The sequence below is a fragment of the Gadus macrocephalus genome, chromosome 4 (assembly GCF_031168955.1).
Source record: "Gadus macrocephalus chromosome 4, ASM3116895v1".
Lineage (NCBI taxonomy): Eukaryota > Metazoa > Chordata > Actinopteri > Gadiformes > Gadidae > Gadus > Gadus macrocephalus.
Window position 1 is genome coordinate 5,376,562 of NC_082385.1, and position 20,574 is coordinate 5,397,135.

Below are 20,574 nucleotides of genomic sequence, written 5' to 3' on the forward strand. Positions count from 1 at the left end.
GGAAAGTCTTTTAAAGGTCCAGAGTTTTGCACGTGTCCGTCTAAGTCCAATGTCCCGGTCCCCAGGGCAACGGTCCCCAGGGGCAACGGTCCCCAGGGGCAACGGTCCCCAGGGCAACGGTCGCCGGCGCAACGGTCGCCACTGCAACGGTCGCAAGGCCATCGATCGCCAGGGCAACAGTCGCCAGGGCCGTGGACCGACCAGTCCTCCTGGTGACCAGTACCGACCAGTACCCACCAGGAGGTCTCCTGGTGACGAGGGCCGACCGCTGACCCTACAGACAATGTGATGAGAAGTAGTATTTATTTTAAATATTTATAGATGAAATAATGATGTTGTGGCGAGTCTTGGTTCCCTGTGACCCCGCGACCCTTGACCTATCAGAGACCCTTTGAGTTTACACCTCCATTCCACTAGCGTACGTCTCGTCGACGTGTTTCGGTTGGTCTGTACCTTTTTTGCACTGATTCCTTTCTTACTTTTGAGTTCTATTGTTTTGAGTTCTTCTTCTGTTCGCTCTTCGTCTGCGGATCAGAAGATCAGACGAGGGCGCCGCCATGTTTACAGAGAGGAAGAGAACGGGCCATATCCCGGAGACCCCCCCCCCCCCCCCCCCCCCCCCCCCCCTCATCTCCTGCAGTGACATCACTTCCTGTTCCTTTGTACCCCCTCCTCTCTGCGTGTGTTGGGGTTTCCTGTCGCCCCCCCGGTGGAAGCGAGGAACACCAGACTGCGATAGTTTTGACTGACGGTAGCGTTTAGTGACCTTCGACCCTAACCCCGACCACACGTCCACTGCATGTATCAAAGCTCGGGACTATTATGGGCTGGCCGCGGCCGCCGCTGTACAAAGTGAATGTTGAGTATTCGTTTGGTTTGATGTTCCTCTGTGTTCCTAGCCGCCCAGCTCCTCACTGGATGTACAAAGTGTAAAGACAGAAGCTGTCCTCCTTCGTTGTTTCTTTTGTAAAAGCTGAAATGTGATCATGCAATATTTAAAGGATTTATAGGAGGACATGGACCCATGCTCGCATCATCGCCCCCCCATGCCCCCCCCACCCCCCCCCCCTCCCCTCCCCTCGGACGGAAGACCCCAGAACCAGCTGTTTATTTTATAAGGTCAAAGTTCAGAGGTCAGCCTTCAATCAAATAATCCTAACAACATGGACCCGTGTACCTGTCTGGCCCCCCCCCCCCCCAGATGACCAACCCACCCTCGCTAACCCCAGACCCCCCCCCCCCCCCCCCCCCCTGCTGACCTCGACCCCCCCCCCCACTGACCTCAGCCTTTCTTCCAGCAGCAGAGGACGCTTGTTTTTCCCGCCCTGACGCTCCACGAGCACACCTCCCCGGACCCCCCTCGTACCGGACCCTGTACTCCGCTTCAGACGTAGAGATCTATCTATTGGGCATGGTTCCATTTTAATGGCTTTAATAATAAAATACGACGTCCAACACGACTGCTTTGCTCATGTTTGTTACTGCTACCCACGCCAGCCAATCAGATCGCACGAAACACAGATCTGGTAGGGGAGATTGATTCACCTACCCAGTGGACTACCAACTGGTGGGGTGGATTCATCCATCCGGTGGACTGTACCAACTGGTAGGCTGATCTGTCCGTCAGCAGGGAGGACCCTCCCACTTGTAATGTCTAGTTTGTAACGGCCAATCATGCAACCCCTTTAATGCTTTAACAAAACAATCTACAGGTCAAAGCTACTCACTAAACGCCTGGAAACAATTAAGTAAACTACTCAACAGCTACTCAACTCAGTAAAAACCTAAGCTAACAATTGAGTTTGAAAACCACTTGAAGGAACCGCACCTGAAGGAACCACAGTATCACCGTACTGTAATACTGTGTACTGCTGTGTCCATGGAGTACACAGTACTGTAACCCTGTGTACTACTGTGTCCATGGAGGAGTACACAGTATTGTGTAATACTGAACTGCAGTACTGTGTGCTGCTGGCTCTGGAGGTGAGTATATTATAGAGGTAAACAAACTGAAACATGAACCTCATCAGTCACGTTGCCCCTCTTCACACAGGGACATTGTTCACGTGCTCCGGAGTTAGAATCCCACTACAGATCATCTGATGCACTCTTGTAACACCTGGCATTTTACAAATATCTAAAGTGCTTCAGCTGGATGTATTTGAGCCATTTCAATCACGTTTAAGACACATTAAACAGTTAGTTAGTTTTTAACCATTTTATTACAAAGTGTACCTAACATTTGTGTTTGACATGGGTAAGTGGGCGTGGCCCAGAATGCTTCAGGGCGTGGGGTGTCTGCCCCTAAATGCTAACCATTGTGCAAGGCATTAGAGAGCTGGTGGTACAGTCGTATGGGGGCCACGTCCAGCCGTTCATCAAGACATTAGAAGCTTCCTTTCTTACCAAAGTCTGCACCTTAGTGATGACCGAAACCAGCATGAGCTGGTGTACAAGAAACCAGGGAGTAAAGTTACAGCAGGGTACCAGGAACCAGGGTGTAAAGTCACAGCAGGGTACCAGGTTGTAAAGTTACAGCCCCTACCGTAAAGCTTGTTTCGTGAGGCTAGTGGTTGTTACAGTACGTTGAAGTAATTCCATATCTCCAAAATTCACATCTGGAAGACTAAGTCCCCGACAGGGAATTCAAGTATTAGAAACGTCGGTCGCCACGACGACAGCACCATCTCAGGTCAAAGGTCCCAGAGGGCAGCACCAGGGTAACCATAGTAACCATTAGCAGCGGCCGCCTGGCTGTAAACTTAAGGCTTTAGTGATTTAACCTCAAACATTCAAGCAGTTCCTGACCTCCGGTCCACTGGGCACTGCTTCGAGAAGACACCATCGTTATCCTCCACAAGTCATTAACACATATATTAATTAAAATATAAATTAGCACTGGAGTAAAAACACAAATCAATAGAGGACAGGAAGTAGCATGTGGTCATAACACACACTGTGGCCACAAGAGGGCGCTGTGTTCACAACACGGCCGCCGTCGGTCTCTCCACGAGACAGAGCAGCCAGAGGATCCGTTGGCCATGAGGCTTCAGAGGAGGTAGCATCGAGAGCTTCCTTCAGTGAACCTCCACAAACGTTGTCCTGTAGAATATGTAACATTTGAAGAAGTTCAATTTAAGTATTGGATCATAGAACTATGATCAATGTTCTGTTCAGATCAGAGTTTCCTCTGAGGTCTTCTCCTGGCCAGAGAGCAGTGCGCTGCGATTGGCTCAGCTAGCCTGGGGGGTGTGGCCTACGTCCAGCCGTCTCTGGGCAGAGCCTCTCTTTCTCCTGCCGATAGCCGGGACTACACTACCCAAAGTTCCCGGCGTCTGGAAGAAGGTCCCGCCGCTGGGAGTGGGCGTGGTCTCTTTGGGGGTGCGAGGCGTCTGGGGCAGGAATGAAATGAGGTCAAAGGTTAAAACAACAAAAGCTTGACAACAGTAACAGTCACCATGGCAACGGCATAGAACTGAAAAGGGCGGAGCCTCGTTTCCTGATTCGTTAAGTTAACCCGTGTTCGCTTAGAGCACCGTATGGAGCTCTCCGATTGGCTACGGTAACGGGTTGCTACGATAACAGGCGGTTGTCTCACCAATGGTTGCTTCTTGGCGACGTCGTCCCTCTTGCTCTGCGGGGGAGGGGCTAGCGTCACGCCAAGCTCCGCCCCCGGGTGCCCATAAGGCCCCGCCCCGCCCATTAGGAAGTTGGCCTGGGACAGGAAGCCGAGGGGGGAGGGGTGTGCGTCGCCGGGGGCGACGGGGTAGGAGGGGAGGAGCACGTAGGGCAGTGCCAGCGTGGGCAGAGAGAGGCCGGCCGCTGATTGGCTGGCGGACAACAGGAAGTTGATGCTGTTGAGGCCTGAGGAGGGGGGAGGAGTCAGAGAAGAGGGGGTGTGGTCAGACACCCTTGGTGGTGTTCTTAGTTACACACACAAACACACACACACACACACACACGCGCACACACACGCGTGGGTGTTTTGGTAGGCTGGTCGGAGGGTGTTTCCATGACGACCTTTAGTGAGGGCCTCTCGGTAACGTACCTGCGTTGTGCGGGACGTAGAGGTAGTGGTAGGGTTGGGCGGGGCCGCTGGGGTCAGAGCCCCCCCCATGGCGGTTCTGCAACAAAAACAACAGACCATCAACCAGGGTTACCATGACGTCATGCTGCCACTGGATCCTAGAGCCAGTGACCTCTGACCCCTACCTACCGGTGACCTCTGATCCCTACCTACTACACCCTAGAGCCAGGTGACCTCTGACCCCTACACCCTACTCATTTAGTTAAACAAATAAACAAACCTCAGTCTCCTCCTCATCCTCCTCCTCTCCGTCCCTCTTCCTCTTGGGTGACCTCTGACCCCCATACAGCAGCACCACAGAGGGCTGTGATAGGCTGGGCAGGTAGGCCACCCGCTGAGGGGCGGAGTCTTCCTCAAGATGTGGGCGGGGCTGTGAGTAGGGGGCCTGCAGGGGGGTCGACACGCCCCTGAAACCATGGCAACAGAAATGGCGTCAGCAACAGGTCAGCGGAGTTCAGAAACATCCCATAATATGTGGTGTGTGTAAGCTCACTCTCTGTAGCTGAGGTCCAGAAGGGCGTGTCTAGAACAGTCCAGTGGTTGCTGGGATACGGCTGAAGAGAGGAGGGGGAGGGGGGGAGAGAGAGGAGGGGTTGAAATACTGGATCTATTTTAGAGAGCGATCGATCCTATAATCAATAATGGATGGAGGAGCTGAGTGGGGTCACTGTCCACTATGGAGGAGGGGGAGGGGTAGGAGGAGGAGCAGGAGGAAGAGGAAGAGGAGGAGCAGGAGGAAGAGGAGCAAACACATTAACATACAGTAAGGCTTCGCTGCATTGACAGACACGGTCTCTAACAGGGCCTCACCTGCTGGCCTGGAGGTGGGACTGCAGGGGGCGGAGTTCACCAGGCGGTGGGCGGAGCTACGGCTCGGCGGGACATTGAAGGAGGCGTGGCGGGTCAGCTTGGCCTCCCGGCCACTCGGAGCTGCGATTGGCTGTGAGACACTTTCTGGTGGAGTGACTGCTGCCATGGCAACTGTGTAAAGATGAGACATAACTTTATTAACACAAATTAAGACGGGAAGAACGGCAGAACAGAGACAGGTGAACTCTACGGGCGAGGGCCGGGGGCCGAGGGTCTCACCGGGGGGGGTGCTGAAGCAGATCGGGCCCAGCCACTGGAAGGCGGGCTTCCTGCCCCGGTCTCCGCGGACGTGGAGCTTCTTGATGAGCGCCAGGCTGGTCAGGACGTTGGCGATGTCGTAGAGACGCCGCACCTTAGCTGAGGAGAGGGGAGAGAGAACACCTTAGCCGAGGGGAGGGGAGAGAGAACACCTTAGCTGAGGGGAGGGGAGAGAGAACACCTTAGCCGAGGGGAGGGGAGAGAGAACACCTTAGCCGAGAGGAGGGGAGAGAGAACACCTTAGCCGAGGGGAGGGGAGAGAGAACACCTTAGCCGAGGAGAGGGGAGAGAGAACACCTTAGCCGAGGGGAGGGGAGAGAGAACACCTTAGCTGAGGGGAGGGGAGAGAGAACACCTTAGCCGAGGGGAGAGGAGAGAGAACACCTTAGCCGAGGGGAGGGGAGAGAGAACACCTTAGCCGAGGGGAGGGGAGAGAGAACACCTTAGCCGAGAGGAGGGGAGAGAGAACACCTTAGCCGAGGGGAGGGGAGAGAGAACACCTTAGCCGAGGGGAGGGGAGAGAGAACACCTTAGCTGAGGGGAGGGGAGAGAGAACACCTTAGCTGAGGGGAGGGGAGAGAGAACACCTTAGCCGAGAGGAGGGGAGAGAGAACACCTTAGCTGAGGGGAGGGGAGGGGGAACACCTTAGCCGAGGGGAGGGGAGAGAGAACACCTTAGCCGAGGGGAGGGGAGAGAGAACGGATCAACCACCGCTGTTTGAATGAGTAAGTGAGTGGATGGGGGCGTGTCTTACTCTTGCACTTCCTACCAAGACAGAAGCCGTTTCTCAATTTGCGTTCTTCTCTGTACTCTCTGTGTTCTTGTGAAACGTCATCAGTTGTAGCCCAAGTACTGTTCCAATTCAAAGTAGGCATCAAGTCAAGTACTGTCGTAAAACCCGGAAGTGCTGCATTCTTAAATTGGCAGTTTCATCGAGGATGCATCGGAGGTGACTTGTGACCGTTAAATATCCCAGGATGCATTTCGCATTCCTATGTTTTAAAATATCAGTATGTAAGCTATAATAATAGGCTATATAGGAACATTTAAAAAATATAACGAAGAATGGAGGCCTATTCATTCAAAATATTGACATACTATTAATTTAAGATGAAAGAGGCTGGGTCTTTGTTTTATATAATTTGTTTATATTGTATAAGTGGCAACGGAAATCCCGGTCAATCCAGCCGATCGTTTTTGTGTATGTGTGTGTTTCTATTCTATTCTCGCTCGTTCTTAATTCTTATATCAATAGCCTACTCTCCAATAATATAATAATAGGCTATATAGGAACAGAGAAACGGCAATCTCATACAATCATTTTCCCACCACTGACTTATTATATGTAGGGTACAGCTGGCGTGCCGTGTGAATACGCATATCTTTTCATTTATATTAATTCAAAATATTATCGAACTATTTTTAAACGAAAGAGGCTGGTGTTTTGTTTCATATAGTTTGTTTATATTGTTCAGTAGTATATGCCAACATGAGGCCGTAGCACAGTTAACAGACGAGCTGAGGTGGCGACGTCATCGAGTCCGCTGCTGTTCCAATTGCAGCTGCGTACTCCCGTCCTCGAGTTTTGTACTTGGAAGTCCGACTTATCAAGTGCGAACTTCCAAGTCCACGAGTCCGCAGTTTGCGTACTTGGTATTGAGAAACGACTCGCGTGACAGGGTGACAGAGTAAGTGACAGATTGACTGAGTGTCTTACTCTTGTACTTGCTGTTGCTGGTGGTCTGAGTGACATGGTGACAGGGTGAGAGAATGAATGACAGGGTGAGTGGGGGCGTGTCTTACTCTTGTACTTGCTGTGGCTGGTGGCGTTGTGGTCGATCAGCAGCTGGGCGGCCGTCTCCAAGGTAACGCACTGCGACTCCGACACCAGGAAGAGCGACACGAAGCGCTGGCTCATGATGCGCAGAGACTTGTCCTTCCTGTTGGCCGTCACTGCAGACCACAAGACAGGAAGTCAGGACAACAGGAAAGGAAGTCAGGACCACGGGACAGTAAGAGAAGAACACGGAACAGGAAGTAAAGACCATGAGACCGGAAGTCAGGACAAAAGGAAAGGAAGTCAAGAACAGGGGACAGGAAGTCAGGAGCACGGGACAGGAAGTCAGGGCCGCAGGACAGGAAGTCAGGACAACAGGAAAGGAGGTCAGGACTACGGGACAGGAAGAGAAGAACAAGGGACAGGAAGTAAAGACCATAAGACAGGAAGCCAGGAGCACAGGACAGAATAAGTCACCGACACAAGACAGGAAGTCAGGACAAAGGACAAGAAGTCAAGAACACAAAACAGGAAGTCGAGACCAGTCAACAGGATGTGAACCTCCTCACCACTGACGGCGTCTCCGTCGGCGGCCTCCTCTTCCCGGGGCGTGGCGGCGGGGGCGGGGCCGCTGCCTTGCTGGTGGGCGTGGCGCTGCAGCTCCCCCAGCCGCGCCCCCAGGCGCCGCCGGCCCCACCAGGTGTAGCAGTTCTTGGCCACGCGGTCCACCATGCTCAGGGACTCCAGCACGTTGATGATGTCATAGATCCGCCGCCGCTCCACGCCTGGGGGAGACACGCCGGGTTAGAGCCCTACACCCCAGAGGTTCTGGGTGCAACTCCCCCCAGTGTCGCCAGTCTACCTGCAGGCATCAGTGTGTAGAGCAAGGCACTAACACTGAAGGGTTCGGGGTTCTGCTCCCTGTAGCTCGGTAGGTAGAGCAAGGCACTAACACTGAAGGGTTCGGGGATTATACTCCCTGTAGCTCGGTAGGTAGAGCAAGGCACTAACACTGAAGGGTTCGGGGGTTATACTCCCTGTAGCTCGGTAGGTAGAGCAAGGCACTAACACTGAAGGGTTCGGGGGTTATACTCCCTGGGTAAGAACGCCGGCAGGCTATTCGCTCTCACCCAGACTGCTGGCGACCTCGTCCAATGAGATGGTCACGTTGTCCTGGGGGTGGTCGGGGTAGAGGGCCAGGAAGCGCTGACACAGCAGCCCCAGACTCCTCTGCTTCCTGCTGGGCTTGGCCTCGCCATCCTCCCCCTCCTCCTCCTCCTCCTCCACCGCATCACACTGGGAACAGACCAATCGGAGGGCAGCGTTCAGAACACCCCAGAGGCGATTGGACGGCGAGCCGGGTCAGTCTACTGTGGTCGACGGCGTGTTACCATGGAGACCACTGTGGTTGTTACACAGCTTTATACCACGGCCTGGGGGAATACTTGATTCTGATTGGCTGCAGGGTGTGCATTAACCCCTGATTTCTGGCTCATAGCTGAGCGGACTAGAATACCTCCCATTGCCAAGTCGTAGCTAAGGGTCTGTCCTATTTACTGGAGGAGTGAACAACGTTTCCATTGCATAAGAACCTTTAGGGAGGGTTATGATTGTTCCAGGTATTAGTCAAAACCTCAGGCGTTACCAGGGAAACAAAGTTGTGGCTTGTGAAAAACGTTAGTTTGTTAGTTATATTTGGATTGTAAAACGCATGAAAATATAAATTAATGGTTTTATTTTCTTTTCTTTAGCAAGTGACCATGGTAAATGCGGAATAATGCCCTTCGAGGTGTCCATTAATTCCTGATAATGGACACCTCGTCGGCATTATCCCTTACTTAAACCAGCCGTCCACATAGCATATGATCACTGTTATTGAAATAATTGTTTACTGATAAGATAGATATTGGTAATGTGTTGATTATATAGATAGTATTGGTAATAGTATTGATTACTGATACCTTTCTCATGCGTCTGATGTCAGGGCTGGCGGCGCTGATCAACATCTTCAGGTTGGCCGTAGGGGTCCAGGGCTCAGGCTGGGGGGAGTCGCCCGCGTGCTTGACAGGCGTCCGCATGTCAGCGGGAGACTGGAGCTCAGCGGGGGTCCGGGTGGGGGCAGGCCGCCCAGTGCAGATGTTCTCCTGGGGAGACGATCTAGTATTAAATCTATATAATATAACATAATGCATTACATCTAGTATAACATCTATATAATATACCACCTAGGATTACATCTACTATTAAATCTATATAATATAACATCTAGTATTACATCTAATATAACATCTAGTATTATATCTATAGTACTTCTATCTAATATATGAACTCTCACGAACATGACCCACCACATTATAACCTATACGGTATCATCAATGAACACATGATGGATTATTAGGAACATGTTAATACACGTTAACAACATACGATAGTTGTGTGGTTGTATTACCTTCTGGTGGACGTCTCCGCTGAGGTCCATGGTCCTCCCTGGACTGCTGAGGTCTTTCAGAGACACGCGAAACATCTAGACAAGACCACATCTGATCAACACATCTCCCTCTAGACAAGACCTCCTCTAGAGTCTAGACCCCGTCTCCTTTAGACCATGTCTCCTCTAGACCACATCTCCTTTAAATCAGGTCTCCTCTAGAGCACATCTCCTCTACAGTCTAGACTTGGGTGTGTGTGTGTGTGTGTGTGTGTGTGCGTGTGCGTGTGCGTGTGCGTGTGTGTGTGTGTGTGTGAGAGAGTGAGTGACTGAGTGAGACATCCTTTAGGGGAGGTCAGATAATTTGGCGCTAACGCTAGGCGCCGATAACTAGCCCCCAGCTAACAGAGCTAACATCAACGGTCTTCTCAGAGGATTATCTAACCATCAGATCATCTAACCCCTCCTGACCGGAGACCCAGAGGGCTTGTCAGACATAATCAGAAGTGAAGATTGATGCATTGATAACCAGGTGATGACTAGTAACCTAGTAGTAACCACTAGTAACCTAGAAGTAACTAGCAGCGTCCCAACTTCTAGTTCAGTTTAATTAAACACATTTAAGTATAATCGAAATTACTGAAGTATCAGTGAAGTATACAACAGGTAACGTTTGATTAATACCGCTGTGGTGTTAGGTATTCATGGGTCTGAACCCCTGTGGAGGGGCAGTGGTCCGGCTTAGTGGCTTACCTTAGTAAAGGTAAGGTAATCCTGGTCTCAATCGTCCAGTAGTCCTCGAGGGTCTGGAGGGGGTATTCAGGTCTTCAGGTCTTCAGGTCTTCAGGTCCTCATAGCCGCGGACGGTCCGGTTCACTCTGGACTCTGCAGCGGGACTCTGGAGACTGAACCAGGGCTGGAGTCTGAAGAAGACCCGCTAAAGATTGTTTTCTGGCGCTCTCAGGAGCCTGCCTCGCCGCAGCCAATCAACGGCTACGAGCTGGAGCGTCATGGTGTCACAGCCAACCAGTGCCGAGTGATCTCGTTGCGTAGACAAACCTTGACCAATGGGGGCGTAGCCCGAACTGGCTCACACTCGTTTGTTGGCGGGTCGACAGGCGCGCTTCGTCGGTCACCGGGGAGCCGCGGGTCACAGATCGAGATGGCGGGTCACGTGGTTCACCTACAGCCAGATGTCTGAAGGACTGGCGCCGAAACTACCTGCGGCACCGCGGGAAAAGTGGCGGGTGGGAGGGGGAGCGGGGGACCCCCCTCCTTCGCCTCCTTGTGTTGTCATGTTGTGTGTGTAGACCCACAACCTGATACCCGCACAACCCGAGACACCAACCCGAGACACACTACCTGAGACACACTGCCAAAGACACACACAACCCGAGACACAAGACCGAGACACACACAACCCGAGACAAACACAACCGAAGACACAAACAACCCAAGACACACAACCCGAGACACACAACTCAACATGACAACACAACAGACCAGCTGGTTAATAAGCAGGGATTATATTGTCTCTGTTGCTATTAATATAAATTATTAGTTTGTATGATGAAGAATTGATAAATTATAGTCTCATAGTCCCCCCCCCCCACCACACACACACACACACACACACACACACACACACACACACACACACACACACACACACACACACACACACACACACACACACACATACATACATTAGACTCTCACACACACAGCCACAAGCACACACACACACACACACACACACGCACAAACACACACACACACACACACACACACACACACACACACACACACACACACACACACACACACACACACACACACACACACACACATCCACAGTTGGCCCGGTAAATAATTACTCCCTAAATAAGCACTTCAGTAGCTACACCGAAATCGAAGAAAAAAGAAATCCAAACTGCTCTGCACCAATCAGAAAACGACATGCAGTCTAGCGACCGTTCAACTCGACACACTGGAAAATATGCTATGATGTCTTTCCTCCACTAGGCGCCGCCACCTCCCTTGGTTCTCCTCTCTGTTGGGTCCTCTCTGTTGGGTTATGATATCCTTATTTAACCAGGTTAGTCTGATTGAGATTAAAATCTCTTTTAAAAGAGAGTCCTGGCCAAGATGGACAGCAGTACACAGTTACAACACAAGAAAAAAATATAAGTTCAATTGTGTAAATATACATTAAATGGGACATATTATACCACCAGGTGTGAGTGTGATTAGCCAGTTTTTCGACTATTCGACTTTTCCAAGACGTTTCGAAAATCGGCCCCATATGACATCACTAGTGGGCGTGTCCACTTAGATCTGTGCTGGATAGATGAGCAACGTTTACTTCAGTCAACTGGGTAGGCTGGTAGACTATCCAGCAAAGATCTAGGTGGACACGCCCACTAGCAGTGGTGGGTACTGAAAATCTATACTCCAGTAAAAGTATTGTATTACAGTCAACGAAGATGATGTCTTTATCAAAATACTCATTTTAATGAAGGCACAGTGGAAAATGGAATTGAGTAAAGAGTAGAATTCTAAATCAAATATTAAAAAAGGAACGCGAAAAGTACTCGTTACCCGAAAAATTTACTTTTTTACTCATTTGCGTTACTTGTAATGCGTTACTAATACATCACCAGCATTACCCAGCAGGACCAGTTCTGCCAGTAGCCTGAGCTTACGGTCAGGAAACCCTTAATTATTCTTAACACTAATAATCAAACAACCCAACCTCAAAAGACATCTGAGAGGAAGAGAAAGAGCATTCCAGGGATACACGCCAACAGGAAGGAGATGCAGACCGACTGGTTGAAAATAAACAGAACCAGGCAAAAATGAGGAAAGTTGAGTTAACACCACCGTCCTTTAGGGGCCCAGCGGTCTGCTGCGTCCTTTAGGGGCCCGGCGGTCTGCTGCGTCCTTTAGGGGCCTGGCGGTCTGCTGCGTCCTTTAGGGGCCCGGCGGTCTGCTGCGTCCTTTAGGGGCCCGGCGGTCTGCTGGGTCCTTTAGGGACCGGCGGTCTGCTGGGTCCTTTAGGGGCCCGGCGGTCTGCTGCGTCCTTTAGGGGCCCGGCGGTCTGCTGCGTCCTTTAGGGGCCCGGCGGTCTGCTGCGTCCTTTAGGGGCCGGCGGTCTGCTGGGTCCTTTAGGGGCCCGGCGGTCTGCTGGGTCCTTTAGGGGCCCGGCGGTCTGCTGCGTCCTTTAGGGGCCCGGCGGTCTGCTGCGTCCTTTAGGGGCCCCGCGGTCTGCTGCGTCCTTTAGGGGCCCGGCGGTCTGCTGCGTCCTTTAGGGGCCGGCGGTCTGCTGCGTCCTTTAGGGGCCCGGCGGTCTGCTGGGTCCTTTAGGGGCCCGGCGGTCGGCTGGGTCCTTTAGGGGCCGGCGGTCTGCTGCGTCCTTTAGGGGCCCGGCGGTCTGCTGGGTCCTTTAGGGGCCCAGTGATGCGGCTGTGTGTTTACATCCTGAATGAGTTAATGTTAATATAGTTAAGTTAACAAAGTTAATCTTCAGTAATGTTAGTACAGTTAAGTAAACCTAGTTATACTTCAATTAATGTTAGTATAGTTAAGATAACCTAGTTATACTTCATTTAATGTTAGTATAGTTAAGATAACCGAGTTATATTTCAGTTAATGTTAGTATAGTTAAGATAACCTAGTTATACTTCAGTTAATGTTAGTATAGTTAAGATAACCTAGTTATACTTCAATTAATGTTAGTATAGTTATGATAACCTAGTTATACTTCAGTTAATGTTATTATAGTTAAGATAACCTAGTTATACTTCAGTTAATGTTAGTATAGTTAAGATAACCTAGTTATACTTCAGTTAATGTTACTATAGTTAAGATAACCTAGTTATACTTCAGTTAATGTTAGTATAGTTAAGATAACCTAGTTATACTTCAGTTAATGTTAGTATAGTTAAGGTAACCTAGTTATACTTCAGTTAACGTTAGTATAGTTAAGATAATAGTTATACTTCAGTTAACGTTGGTATAGTTAAGATAACCTAGTTATACTTTCTCACCCTCGGTTTCACCAGTACAACGGTGGACAATGAAGTGAGACCGCAGTGTGTTGTGTTTCTCAAAATATTAGCTTCTGACAGTATGAGGCCGAACAAGTTAAGACGCCACTTGAAGACTTCACATCCCAAACACAGAGATAAGGCCATTGGTTTCTTCCAAAAAAAAACTATACTCAACTGTCGTGTAGGCCTACAACAGAGTTGCTTAAAAGACATAGAGGAGCAGCTTAATGACAACATACTAGACAAACGTTTTGCTCTGCAGATGGATGAAGCTACTGACAGTTACAAAGAGTGTTTATTAATAGCATACTTCAGATTCATTGATTGAGAAGATTTGAGGGAGGATTTGCTTTTCTGCAAACGTGTAACTACCAGAGCAACTGCAGACGAGTTGTTCAAAATCATTGACTCTTACTTGATAGATAGTGTGTAGCATTTGCATGTAATGTATTATTAGAATGTCATGCAGGTATTTAATTAATCCGATCTAACCAGATCGGGTAGAATAGACCCGGACTTCCTCAATTAGTTTATTTATTCTTAACACTAATAATCAAACAACCCGACCTCAAAAGACCTCAGAGAGGAACTGAAAGAGCATTCCAGAGATACAGGCCAACAGGAAGGAGATGCAGACCGACTGGTTGAAAATAAACTGAACCAGGATAGACGAGTTAACACCACCGTCCTATAGGGGCCCGGCGGTCTGCTGCGTCCTTTAGGGGCCCGGCGGTCTGCTGCGTCCTTTAGGGGCCCGGCGGTCTGCTGCGTCCTTTAGGGGCCCCGCGGTCTGCTGCGTCCTTTAGGGGCCCCGCGGTCTGCTGCGTCCTTTAGGGGCCCGGCGGTCTGCTGCGTCCTTTAGGGGCCCCGCGGTCTGCTGCGTCCTTTAGGGGCCCCGCGGTCTGCTGCGTCCTTTAGGGGCCCCGCGGTCTGCTGCGTCCTTTAGAACCAAGCAGGCGTGATGCGTCCGTGTGTTTATAGCGTGAATCAGGCGTGTTGCGGCCGTGTGTTTATCGTCTGAATCAGGCGTGTTGCGGCCGTGTGTTTATCGCGTGAATCAGGCGTGTGGCGGCCGTGTGTTTATAGTTCTTTGCAATGCTGGCTCCTTGCTCTTAAAGGGGACTGTACCGATGTCCTTTGCTACGCTCCATCGAGGGGACTTCAGCGGGCTCCTCTGAACATTAGCGAGGGGGAGGGTGTTGACTCGGGTTAAGTGTCAGAGTTGTAGTTCATGATCAGGGCAAGGGAGATCTCCTGATTGTGTGTGCAGACTGGTTTAACCTGTGCACACTGAAACACACACACACACACACACACACACACACACACACACACACACACACACACACACACACACACACACACACACACACACACACACACACACACACACACGTATGAGCAGTAGGTAGAGCAAGGCATTCATTAGTTTCGATTCGAAGGGCATGTTGGTAGTTGACTGGCGAGGGGCCTGCAGGTTTGTGTTTGAGGCCTTCCCTCCTTTCCTTGGGGGCTCTGTTGCTGTTATGGACCCTTTGTTTAATGTGTATCACCCTGTTTCACATTAAACAAACTTTGTTTGTATAATACAGTAGGACAGTAGGCTATCATATCATAAGCCTAACGTATATTTACGTTTTAGAATAAAACCACAACTATGGATCCATAATCCCTTATGATCTACTTTTCATTTTCCCATAATGGAATGGACACGACTAGCGAGGACCAGCTAGTACCAGCTACTACCAGCTATGAGCGGCTAGGACCAGCTAGTACCAAGTACGACCAGCTAGATTAGCCTCCTTAGGACACACCATACCAAGACACAGAGACAGGCCTGGTCTGGTTCAGAGTTCACCTAGACTCCCCCCCCTTGGATGTGATGAAGAACGGCTGGCCTGAGACCAGCCATGCCCAGCTCTGTCCTCCAACACGCCCTGAAACCAGTAGCCTCACTGGCCTGCTAGTCTGGGAGGGGGCTTGTTAATTCAATTGGCCAAAACTCTCTCTCTCACTCTCTATCTCTCTCGCTCTCTCTATATATCTCTCTCTCTATCCCTCTCTCTATATCCCTCTCTCTATATCCCTCTCTCTGTGTGTGTGTCTCTCTCTCTCTCTCTCTCTCTCTCTCTCTCTCTCTCTCTCTCTCTCTCTCTCTCTCTCTCTCTCTCTCTCTCACTCACTCACTCACTCACTCACTCACTCACTCACTCACTCACTCACTCACTCACTCACTCACTCTCTCTCTCTCTGTCTCTTTCTTGTTCTCTCTCTCTCGTTCTCTTTTTTTCTTTTTCTCTGTCTTTCTCTTTGTCTCTTTAATGCTTTATTGGCAACGTTAACATTGTCAAAGCAGGTGAACAATTCGGAGGTCGAAGTATGAGACATTAAATATCAAATATATATATACACATCAAATATTTGAATATTAAATAATCAATATATAAAAAGTAAAATGTGGCATCCTAAAATAATTCCAGTATCTCCTAAAAGATCAATTAAAGCTACACTGTACATACACAGCATTTACAGTGGGGAGGATTTGTCCAGGCATTGTGAACAAACAAGGGAATTTTGATGAGTCTAATTATGGGTAGTCCTTCCTCATCAGGGATGAGAGAAAGACTTCTGCCCCCCCCTCCCTCTCTCTCTCTCTCTCTCTCTCTCTCTCTCTCTCTCTCTCTCTCTCTCTCTCTCTCTCTCTCTCTCTCTTTCAGGTTCAGTTTTTTTGGCAGGGACTCAGGACTGTACGCCTTGGTGTTTATGAAATGCTGCCCTGCTATGCGGAGGTAGTCATCTCTTGGGGTTTCCTGACCGTAAACTCAGGCTACTGGCAGAACTGGTCCTGCTGGGTACGGGTGATATATTAGCCTCCTCTGGACACACTATGACCAGACCCAGAGACAGACAGACAGATCAGAGACCAGAAGACCCTGAAGATGACAGCTGTAGTGTGCTTCGTGCTCCTGTTGAGCCTGGTCGCCGGCAGTCATGGTGAGTCTGCTCAGAACATTCTGAATCAAGTTTTGTGCATGATAGATAGAAACAATTGCAGTCAGAAGAACAGTCATTTGATCCAGGGCATTTTTACCAAAATAATATCTCGAGTGATACTTTCTTAAGTACCGCTATACAACTTAACAAATTGTAAAATACTTTCTGTATTCATATTTCTAAATTTTTCTCCTTAAATGTTGCTTCTGACGTCCCAACTGAAGAATAAATAAAGGACAGAGCATAACGCAGAGATGTTAGAGCAGGTCCACAGAGGTCTAACGTGGAGATGTTAGAGCAGGTCCACAGAGGTCTAACGTGGCGATGTGAGAGCAGGTCCACAGAGTTCTAACGTGGAGATGTTAGAGCAGGTCCACAGAGTTCTAACGTGGCGATGTGAGAGCAGGTCCACAGAGTTCTAACGTGGAGATGATCCACAGCATGGCGTTGTGTGGAGGGTCCCACCCTGAATCGAGCCATACAGATCGATGCCAGCAAGGGACAAGTGGTCGCATCCACCGCGTATAACCAGAACTTCTTCCTGACCGGAGTGTCCTGGACGTACCTCCATGGGCAAAGGATGAAGCATATCACCACCGGCGACACCGGCACCTGGGGGGTCACCAGCAACAACCAGCTCTACAAAATGATCGGGGGAAACTTCACCAGAGTTCCCGGTGAGAGGCTTTGATTATACGGTCGAGCACAGCGGGGAGCCACAGTTTGTCATGCCTCGCTCATGTCTATCTCATGTCTATCATGTCTATCATGTCTATCTTACGTCAATCTCATGTCTAGCTCATGTCCATCATGTCTATCTTATGTCAATCCCATGTCTATCTCATGTCTCGCTCATGTCTCGCTCATGTCCATCTCATGTCTATCTCATGTCTATCTCATGTCTATCTTATGTCAATCCCATGTCTATCTCATGTCTCGCTCATGTCTATCTCATCTCTATCTCATGTCTATCTCATGTCTATCATGTCTATCTTATGTCAATCTCATGTCTATCTCATGTCTATCATGTCTTGCTTACATTTCGCTCACGTCTCACTCACGTCTCGCTCATGTCTTGGTCCAGGACTCTCTTTGTCCCAGGTGGACGCAGGAGGAGATGGCTTCTTGGTTGGAAGCACTGGTTCTCGGGCCTACTGCCTGCGAACGGGCTTTGCAAGAGCGTTCAAGGGTGCAGGCTCAGTGAGCTGGTCAGCTTTGCCCGCCTACAGTTTGAAGTACTATAGCTGCGGCCTGTACGGGTGCTGGGGGGTGGATACCATTGGACGCGTGTACCACACCCGGGTAAGACCATCATCATAATCATCATCATCATGAACCATGATGATGGTTCATAACCATCTCTAACATTACACCTAAACTAACAATCTCTAACCTCATACCTAAACTAACCATCTCTAACCTAGTACCTAAACTAGCCATCTCTAACCCAACACCTAAACTAACCATCTCTAACCTAGTACCTAAACTAGCCATCTCTAACCTAGTACCTAAACTAGCCATCTGTAACCTAGTACCTAAACTAGCCATCGCTAACCTAGCACCTATACCTCGGTCCTAAGTGATGGGTTGTGATTGGTTGTCTCTCCAGGCCGTCTACTCCACCAACTGCGGCCAAACCGGGTGGCAGGTCGTCTCCAGCAGCCCTAAGATGAAGATGGTTGAGGCGGCCAGTAACGGCCTGGTGTTCGCATTAAGCACCGACGGCAAAGTGTATCTGAGGTAGGAGACACAGACCATCAACCGCACCATAGACCAGGTCATCAATCAGACCGCCACAAACCATTAACCAGACCACCACAGACCATCAACCAGACCGCCACAGACCATCAACCAGACCGCCACAGACCATCAACCAGACCGCCACAGACCATCAACCAGACCGCCACAGACCATCAACATGACCGCTAAGGACCAGTCCGCTCCAGACCATAAGTTGCTCTCCTGTCTCGGTCTCTCTCCCTCCTATGCTCACTCCCTTTGTCTCCCTCTCTCTCCCCTCCAGGGCAGGGATATATGCCAGTCGAACCCAAGGGACCGCCTGGTCTAACATCCCCATGTGTGTGGCAATGAGGCACCTCTCCTACGACCTGGGGAGGCTTTGGGTGGTCTCCAACGCTGGAATGATCATGTTCTGCATGCACTGAGCGCCATCAGCTCCACCCCCTCCTCTCACCTCCTCTCCATCAGCACCTCCACCCCTCTCCATCACCACCTCCTCCCCTCTCCATCGCCACCTCCACCCCTCTCCATCGCCACCCCCTCCCCTCTCCATCACCACCTCCTCCCCTCTTCATCGCCACCCCCTCCCCTCTCCATCACCACCTCCTCCCCTCTCCATCGCCACCTCCACCCCTCTCCATCGCCACCTCCACCCCTCTCCATCACCACCTCCTCCCCTCTCCATCACCACCTCCTCCCCTCTCCTCATCGCCTCCCCTCTCCTCCTTCCATCCATGACCCCTAATCATTTAAAAGCATTTATTAAAACCCTTGTGGACTACGTTGTCTCCTGTCTGTTGTTTTTTCAGCATAATGTACTTCCCGGACAGACATGTGACCACAACACATTGACAATAGTAATATTGATATTAAAGGGATACTCCGACCTTTGGAAGGCAAGATTATCTCCTACCCTCTAGTGGCAACCTTCTTCTCTTTTTACATGGGAGCACACTACAAAGCTGGGGCATGGGAAAAGGGGGAGGGGCATCGGACATTTAATTAGTGGGCGTGGTAGATAAGGGCCTGGGCTACCTCTGAGCAAAGTTTGCCCTCCCCCTGGTGGCTGGTTTTGGTATTGAGATTTGGGGTTGAAAATGGGGATGGCATTTGCTGTGGGAGTGGCCCCTGCCCCCCTGTCTGTGAAGTTTGAGAGCTCTAGCTCTCTTTCTTCATAATGGGGCCAAATTCGGTGAGATATGATGTGACAATCAAGCGTATTTTAGAAACCTGCTGATCTAAACTAGCTTGAACGACTACTTACTATCAACAACAGCGTTAGAATTTGAGCCAATTGCAATGCTTAACACAAAGATTCTTAGTTTCTGCCCTCACCAACGGCAGGATAACATGCAACAATCTTCTTGAAGACAAATGTAACATGTAACAAATGTTAAATGTAACAAAAGTAAACAGCACCACTGTTGTTTTTATTTGATATAAAACATAAATAAAACATAAGCGGTACAACTGTTGTTGCATTGTCGTTATAGAATAAAACATAAGGGGTACCACTGTTGTTTTATTAGTTATAAAATAAAACAAAAGTGGTAACACTGTCGTTTTATTGTCGTTATAAAATAACACATAGCGGTACCACTGTTTTTTTATTGTCGTTATAGAACAAAACATAAGGGATACCACTATCGTTTTATTAGATATAAAATAAATCATATGAGGTACCACTGTCGTTACATATTGTCTTCAACTCCTCCGCCCCCCCTCCTCTTACCCAGCGACCAACTGCTGTTGGCCTCCTCCCAGGAAGGGGGGGCCCAGAGAAACAGATGAAACTATTAAGATTGTGACTGCAGGAATGACTGCTGGAGTATTCACTGACATTGTTTTGATTTGAACATGCAAGCTTCTGATCTGGAGTAAGATGAGATACCGTTGCGCCACAACACCTGTTCTCTGTTTGGAGTTGACCTTGAATTAACTGCATCAGATTTGCAAGTCCCAAATTTGGGAACAATATTCATTTCATCTCAGAAATGATGCCCGATTTGAGAAACCGTTCGGCACAATCTGCACTGTAAATAAGCTGAGTTTCACGTGATTTGAACATGCAACCTCCTGATCTGGAATCAGACGCGCTACCGTTGCGCCACAAGGCCTATTGTTTACCTACTTTTGAGCTCCAATGAAAGGTGTCAGTTGCAGCTAGAGAGCACCAGAATAGAGCAAATAAGTCAATTTATCTTAGAAATGATGCCCAGTTTAAGATCCCGTTTTGTGAATTTTACACTAGGAAACAGCAGACCCTGACGTGACCTTTTCACAATTAATTATACTGTTGTCTTTTTTTCTGTTTCGCACATTGAACTGCTTGATGTAAGACATGCGCTATGCAAATATAATTGCCTT

The 20,574-nt window shown here is 49.5% G+C and overlaps 3 protein-coding genes across 3 annotated transcripts in view; 2 read left to right on the forward strand and 1 right to left on the reverse strand.

Annotated features, from left to right (window-relative positions):
- Positions 1-272, forward strand: part of zdhhc17 (zinc finger DHHC-type palmitoyltransferase 17) — an 8,087-nt gene extending 7,815 nt beyond the window's left edge. The window contains exon 13 of the mRNA XM_060051072.1: positions 66-272. Coding sequence (XP_059907055.1) covers positions 66-272 — 207 coding nt within the window. The remainder of the gene's footprint in view (positions 1-65) is intronic.
- A 1,931-nt stretch (positions 273-2,203) lies between these two features.
- Positions 2,204-10,592, reverse strand: e2f7 (E2F transcription factor 7). The gene is made up of 13 exons (XM_060049617.1): positions 10,175-10,592; positions 9,443-9,517; positions 8,955-9,137; positions 8,124-8,289; positions 7,563-7,778; positions 7,020-7,169; positions 5,177-5,314; positions 4,898-5,068; positions 4,581-4,641; positions 4,308-4,494; positions 4,049-4,124; positions 3,599-3,864; positions 2,204-3,392 (listed from the first exon to the last, which is right to left on the reverse strand). Exons 2-13 carry the CDS (start codon positions 9,515-9,517, stop codon positions 3,234-3,236), a joined length of 1,848 nt encoding a protein of 615 aa, XP_059905600.1. The 5' UTR covers positions 10,175-10,592; the 3' UTR covers positions 2,204-3,233.
- Positions 10,593-16,332: 5,740 nt separating this feature from the next.
- On the forward strand, positions 16,333-18,988 carry LOC132455677 (fish-egg lectin-like). The gene is made up of 5 exons (XM_060049585.1): positions 16,333-16,467; positions 16,908-17,144; positions 17,552-17,769; positions 18,077-18,207; positions 18,491-18,988. Exons 1-5 carry the CDS (start codon positions 16,413-16,415, stop codon positions 18,630-18,632), a joined length of 783 nt encoding a protein of 260 aa, XP_059905568.1. The 5' UTR covers positions 16,333-16,412; the 3' UTR covers positions 18,633-18,988.
- The last annotated feature ends 1,586 nt before the right edge of the window (positions 18,989-20,574 follow it).